Source organism: Grammomys surdaster, unplaced genomic scaffold (assembly GCF_004785775.1).
Source record: "Grammomys surdaster isolate TR1022 unplaced genomic scaffold, NIH_TR_1.0 125701, whole genome shotgun sequence".
In the NCBI taxonomy this organism is placed as follows: Eukaryota; Metazoa; Chordata; class Mammalia; order Rodentia; family Muridae; genus Grammomys; species Grammomys surdaster.
The window spans coordinates 2,452,415-2,459,234 of record NW_021620536.1 but is presented as its reverse complement, the minus strand read 5'-3'; the positions used below and the strand labels follow the sequence as shown (position 1 = coordinate 2,459,234).

The 6,820-nt window shown below is 40.8% G+C and overlaps 1 protein-coding gene across 1 annotated transcript in view; it reads left to right on the top strand.

Annotated features, from left to right (window-relative positions):
- The window catches only part of Col24a1 (collagen type XXIV alpha 1 chain), a 157,624-nt gene that overhangs the window by 138,091 nt on the left and 12,713 nt on the right, over positions 1-6,820 (top strand). The window contains exon 37 of the mRNA XM_028788098.1: positions 6,307-6,372. Coding sequence (XP_028643931.1) covers positions 6,307-6,372 — 66 coding nt within the window. The remainder of the gene's footprint in view (positions 1-6,306; positions 6,373-6,820) is intronic.

The following is a 6,820-nucleotide window of genomic DNA, read 5'->3' as shown; positions in this document are numbered from 1 at the left end:
TGTGTGTGTGTGTGTGTGTGTGTGTGTGTGTGTGTGTGTGTGTGTGTTGGGGGTGTGTGGGTAGGCAAGACAATAAAGTTTCAGCTAACCACTTCAAGTTCAAGGGTGAGCTATGAAATTTGCAGATGTTGGCTGAGAAGTGGCAGACAGGTCCTGGCTCCAAGGATCACACTTACCTCCACCACAGAGAGAGTCAATCCTACAACTGATTCCTTAGTCCTCGATGTTGTCACTGTCTACCCACCTTGAGACTTTAGGAGTCTGATAGGGAACAGTCTCCAAACCCTGAGGTGCCCAGGTTAGATCTGTGTCACCCCCATGAACACAGGAGAGGAAGAATTATATTCTGGCAAAATAGAAAGAAACTTATCTAATTCCCGATATCTGAAACCGTGAGGTGTCTTTGCGGCTATTAACCGTGTGCTCACTCCCTACTCTCTTTCCTAGTTCAGGTGCGTGGGGTTTTTTTTAAAGGCTAAGTGATTTCTCACATGATAATGTGCTCTCTCTTTTACTAGACTACATGAGGAAGCTGTTTTGTTTTATTTCATTCTGGACCCTTTCTCTGTACTTAATGACAGCTTTATACTCAGATGTGCGCCGTTTTATGCCCATGTTTAAAACATTGAGTGATTTTCATGTTATAACAAGTTCTCTTAAACTAGAGTGCATAAAGCTTTTTTTTTTTCTTTTCTTTTTTCATCCCTTCTCTGGACGTGGAACTTTTTCTGACACTTTGTTTTGAAACAGTGTCCCAGGCTCACCTGATGCTCAATTTGAGTGCTGGGATTACTGTGTTGCCACCACACCCAGCTCCACAGGAGAGCTCTATGCTCCGATGAGGACACCCGGACTGTTACAGAATGACGACTGTCCACAAAACCGTTAACTCAATCTGGCTGTATTTTCCAATGAGAAAGAGAGACAATCAGCATATGGAATTCCCACTAAGTGCCAATGAATTCCCACTATGTGCCAAAGGGTATAGCGGGCTTTGGGAATAGTCAAGGAGTTAAATATGAAGAACGCAAAAAAAAAAAAAAAATCACGACACTAAATCCAATGACATCTTTGTTTTCTAGTGTCTATTCCAAAAGATCCGTGCCTTTTTCATTGAACTGTCATTTGCACAAGCCATAGTTAAAATGATGGGAGCCTCTACTGATCCCTACGGTATCCTTCACTCACACATGATCAGAAAGGCTAGAGCAGTCATTTCTTTTAGGAATATCCTGTTGTTCTCTCATTCAGTCTTCTGTGGGTGAACATGTAAATTGTTTCCAATCTTTAAAACACAGTTAGTACAATTGTAGCATCAGTACGCCTATCATTTTACATATGTAGAATATCCTTATGACCAGCTCCAAAGGTGAGATGTAGTTAGTCAGCATCCCCTCCAGCATACCCTGGGACAAAGCACCTAAGAGAAGCAACTCAGAGTAAAGGGTTATTTTGACTCAAAAGTTTCAGACGTTCTGTGAGTAGTCAGTCACTTTGCTACATTGTTTCAGATTTATGCCATCACGGAATATCAGATGGTAACCAAGTGAGGGGAAGACACTGACATCTCAGGCTGGCCTTGAACTTAGAGATCTGCCTGCCTCTGCCTCCCAAGTACTGGATTTAAAGGCATGCACCACTACTACCTGGCCCAAACCTCCTTTTAAAGTCACACTCCTAATGACCTAGCTTCTTTGTAGGAGACCCCATCACCAGAAGGTCCTACAACCCCCGTCAGTGCCACAGACTGGTGACCAAGTCTTTCCTGTGTGGACCTCTGGGAAACACTCCAGATCCAAACTCTGCTGAATGATCAGCGTATGCACATAGTATGTTTTGGTTCAGTATATGTAACTTGAAAATTGCCATTTTAAGCACATATACATGTACTTCTGGCATTGCTAATATCTACAGTTTTGCAACCAGTGTCACCATCTGTTTCCAGAACCTTTCTCATCTCCCCAAACTGAAACTCTGTATCTTCAAGCCAATTAAGTCCCAGTTTTCCTTCTCTCAAGCCCCTGGCAACCACCATTCTACCTCAGTGAACTTGGTTACTAAGTATTTTACATGAGTTAATCATGTGACATTTGCTTTCTCTATATATAAAATATAATATAATATATAATACATAAATATATATAGCAATATATTACTATATGTTAATATAGTAATATATAGCAATATATTACTAAACATATTTATATATTAATATATATAGAAGTATATATTACTAAACATAACCTGTTCTGTTCATATAACACTACTGGTATGTATGTTTTCAGGACTGACCATGTGGTACTAGACAGCCTAATTCTCTGTTCTTCCCCAGGAAAGGTCACCTCTCTTTCTCCCAGCTTCCCTCAGTTGCCTGTAGTTCTCTATGTAGGGTTGAGAGCTCATAGGCTTTTCTCCATCTAGTTTGGCCTGTTCCTTGATGTCACCTTGTTCAGCTCATGCTTGGGAGTCATGATGGTAAGATTTTATGGGTGTAGCTTCAGATATGATTAGAAAACACAATCCCACAGCAAACTCCCGATCCTCTGGCTCTTAACCTCTTTCTGTCCCCTCATCTACAATGATCTCTGACTTAAGACCTGCTCAGCAAGGAGACTGTGCCTGGTACCAGAAACCTAACTAACTACTCAGCACTAGTGGATGCTGTGTGATACTGGAGGCATAGATATCGGATATCGGATACTGGAAGAAAATCTGCAGTCACTAATTCACTAAACCAGCATAAGCCCTAACAACAATCTACAAACATTTGTTCTTATACCTCCAGTTAAGTGTAGTCTTCACCCCTCATCAAAAAAAAAAAAAAACTGTTTTTTTGCAACAGATGGAGACTACTACAGAAAACCACAGCCAATCAAAATTTAAGGTTGTGGAGGCCAGTCCCAGTGGTTTGATACTGTAAGACAGAATCTTGCTAGGTAGCCCAGGATGGCCCTAGAATCACTGTGTAGCCTAGGCTGACCTCAAGCTCTCAGTCACCCTCCTCCTCATCCTTCCAGGTACTGGGATTGCAAGCATGCCCTCTGCACCCAGAAGAGTACCCGCTCTGTTTTCGGAGGAGAGTGGGCAATGACTAAACCCAGGACCCCACATGTAACAGATAGGTACTTTACCACTAAGCTAGGTCCCACCCCACTCTGCTTTTCTTTCTTTTTTTTTTTTACATCAACCATATACTATTGGTTACACTATATTGTTCAGGTAACAATGACCAAGAAAAGTTTATGTATGTTCAGTACAGGTGGAATTTTTATTTGTTTGTTCATTTATTTATTTTATGCATGTGAGTACACTGTCACTGTCTTCAGACACACCACAAGAGAGAATCTGATCCCACTACAGATGGTTGTGAGCCACCATGTGGTTCCTGGGAATTGAACTCAGGACCTCTGGAAGAGCAGTCAGTGCTCCTAACCACTGAGCCATCTCTCCAGCAACGTTATAGTTTTGATTGATCCTGAAGATACAGACTCCACACATCCACAGGACCAGCTGTGACTGTGTCCTTGTTAAAAAGGAGACTTTTCAGTTTCTACAGTGTCACACCCTGGAAATCATATTCCTGCCCTCAGCCAGAATTTAGTGTTGTTGCTTTTCCTTGTTGTTGGTTGACATGTATGAATCCTGAAATCTCTGCACTCTTTGCTGTGTGTGAATATTGAAGCCTCTGCTCAGGTCGGTGCTCAGCTAATCTTCTGTTAGAGATTTCCTACTAGGTTTTCTTAGACACCAGGGATGAGAAGGCTACCGGTTTTGCTCATGGGATCTGACCATTTCAATGTTCAACCAGGCAGGTGACAATTACACCTGCTGTCACAAAGCCTCAAGATCAGCCAGGGGTGAGGGCTCGGCACTTCTCAGGACTCCAAACACATATGTAGTGCTAATACCACATGGAGTTTTACATTCTGGAATATGGTCAGAGTTTTTGACAGTGTAAGGACAGCACATTCTCTAGCTTTTCTGTGGAAACTTTGTTTCCTTTCGTGGTTGCTTCATTCCTTGTTGTTTCAAAGTTAAAAACTCACTGCATGTGCTTTTGGAGAGCCTCTTGTTGTACTGGATGACCACTGGATAAGGTAAAATAAAAACAGTCTTAGATGTCTTCCTGGGAACCACCAGAAAGGTCAAATAAAGACAAGGTCCAGGAAGTAAAATTCCTCCTGTGGCTATCATATTTTGCAGTCTGTTGACATTGTCAAAATTGAAAATCATAATAAATTTAGCTTTATAAGCCCTCTGGCTCTAATTTGTGCTTCTAAACATAAACAGTGCCTAGTTATATGAAGTGGAATGGCCGTTCTGATGATCCAAATCAAAATGATAAAATGATACTGGGAAACACAAACCCATTGACTGAAAAACTATGTGGGGTTCTTTTCTTCCATCAGTAATCTAACAGTAAAGATGTGCAAAAGTATTAAACAGTCCACCATTATGGGTTCTTTGTTTGTTTTATAAAATAACACATAGGACTATTTTAGTGATTTTATTATACAATAGATGTGTTGTTATTTTAAGCAATTACTAAGTCTTTTAAAATTTTATGTTCATATTTCTACTTTTGGAAAATACCAAAAGTTCTAACTCATGTAAGCAAAAGTCTCCTGAGGTACTCAATTATACTTTTGGTTGATTGGGTTTTGTGTCTTATGGTGCCGAGGACAGAACCCCTGGCCTATTGTGTGTTTAGAGAGTTACTCCTGAATTACAACCCCAGTCCCACTCAGTCATATTGAAAGTCCAAGGGCATTTTGATTCCAAAGAGTTAGGGAGCCACGGGCTAGGTGTTCTAATTAATAGTTTTAATCACACGCCAGGAGCCAGCATGGTGGTATGCACCTGTAATCCTAGCAAAGGGGTTGCTGAGTCAGGAGGATAGCAGTTCAAAGACATCCTGAATTACATAGCAAGACTTTGTCTCAAATTTTAGGACTGGCTAATCTGAAGAAGATTCCGTGCTTCTTGAAGAGGTCATGACCTCTAGCCAGGGTTGTTCTTCTGCTTGGGAGTCTCTCCTTTGTCATGACACTGCCAAGCTTCCTATGTCCACTCAGACAGTGCCATCCCAAGACAGTGTTGCCTCACCAATGCCCTGCACATCCCAGTTTTGACTCGTAATTTCTCTCATCGTCCCAGGGACTTTCCTTCCATCGCACATGTACCATATATAGTCATTATAGTCACATTATAGTCACGTGGTTTTAGATCCCTTGATCTATGCCTGTTTCCCCTCTAAGGCTAGCCTCCAGGGGAACAGCTTCCTTCACCGCTTACCATTTTCTCCTCGGTAGTTGTCATAGTGTTTGGAAACCCGTGTGTGCAGAATGAGCGAGTTATTTTCCAATATGAAAAACACATGTGAAGACAAGCGGAAAAGGTAGTCTTTATTGATTGTTCCATAATCTCAAATGGCTTTTCTGATTGCTAACCATGACTTGAGAATGAACTGTTGATAAACAGCTTATTTCCTGTGTGGCCATGCAAAAAAAACAAACAAACAAAACAAAAAAACAAAAACAAACAAAACAAAAAAACAACAACAACAAAATAAACCCTCAGCGTCATAATCCTTCTGAGCTGACTCGGAAATGGCTGAGCTCATTCCCACAGATGTGATTTCCCAGGACCATTTCCAGGACCCTCAGCTCGTGCTTCTTCATTTCCAAAACATATATATTTAAAATTACAGAAAGACTAATACAAATGGCTATGCTGAGTTTTTCTCCTAAAATATCCTTTTTATTAAATGCAGGAGCAGATTGAGTTTGCGCTGTGTTATTTCTTTTGGGACTAATGGTACATTTTCCAACTTCAGAAAATGTTTTTAAGACCGCAGAAGGTATCAGATTCGGCTATTGCGGCGACTACCTCACGACAGTAGTATTTTATTCTACCTTCCTTCCAAGAATAGAACTGTTAAAAATTACTACACTTACTCATTCTTCAGTTGACAGTTTACTGCATGAGGGGATTGTGTTTCTTCTTCCATTCGAGTCACGTGTGCACGCTTTCCCGCCTCGGAACAAACAGTTTACGTTAGCTTTAGAAACCTTACACTGAGTCCTGTTTGGATGATACCTGTGGGCTCTGGATGGAGGCAGCATCTTGCCTTTCATATAAGATAGCTGGGTCTTACTTGCAGGATCTGTCATCGAGAGTTGCAGATTCCATACAGAACAATATAGTACGTTTCACAGCAAGGTTCCCGGAACAAACTGAACAGAGCCCGTCAGAACAGGCTTCATATTATTATGGCCACCTCAGTCATATATTTTTTTTACACAGAGACAAATGGATATCCATGCTGCTATTCGAGCTCTGATAGAATCGAATTCCGCACAGCAGATGGAGGTAAATATATCTGGCTCTATTTATATTGGCAGATTCGCTACTCAAATTTTAAAAAATCAGAGGGATTTTTTTATTTTTCAAATGTCAAAATTTGGTGTTATCTCCAAGACTGTATTTAGAACAGAAAATTTGAAACTGTTTTCAAGTGTAACAAAACAGAAATACATGCACAGGGTATCTTATGGGAAAAATATTGAGACAGAAAATTAGTTTCGAAGGACTTATTTGTCAAGGGATTTGCTACTGTTGGCGGAGGTAGTAAATAAAGTTTACCAAATTTCTTACAGTTGGCTTTGTCATGACTACTTAATCAATTAGTCTCAGAGAGGAGAGAAAAAGCTGCTTCTCCCTCTTTGCTGAATCCAGTCAAGCTTATCTGCAAGCAAGTGTACGTGTGTGTATGTGTGTGTGTGTGTGTGTGTGTGTGTGTGTGTGTGTGTGTGTGTGT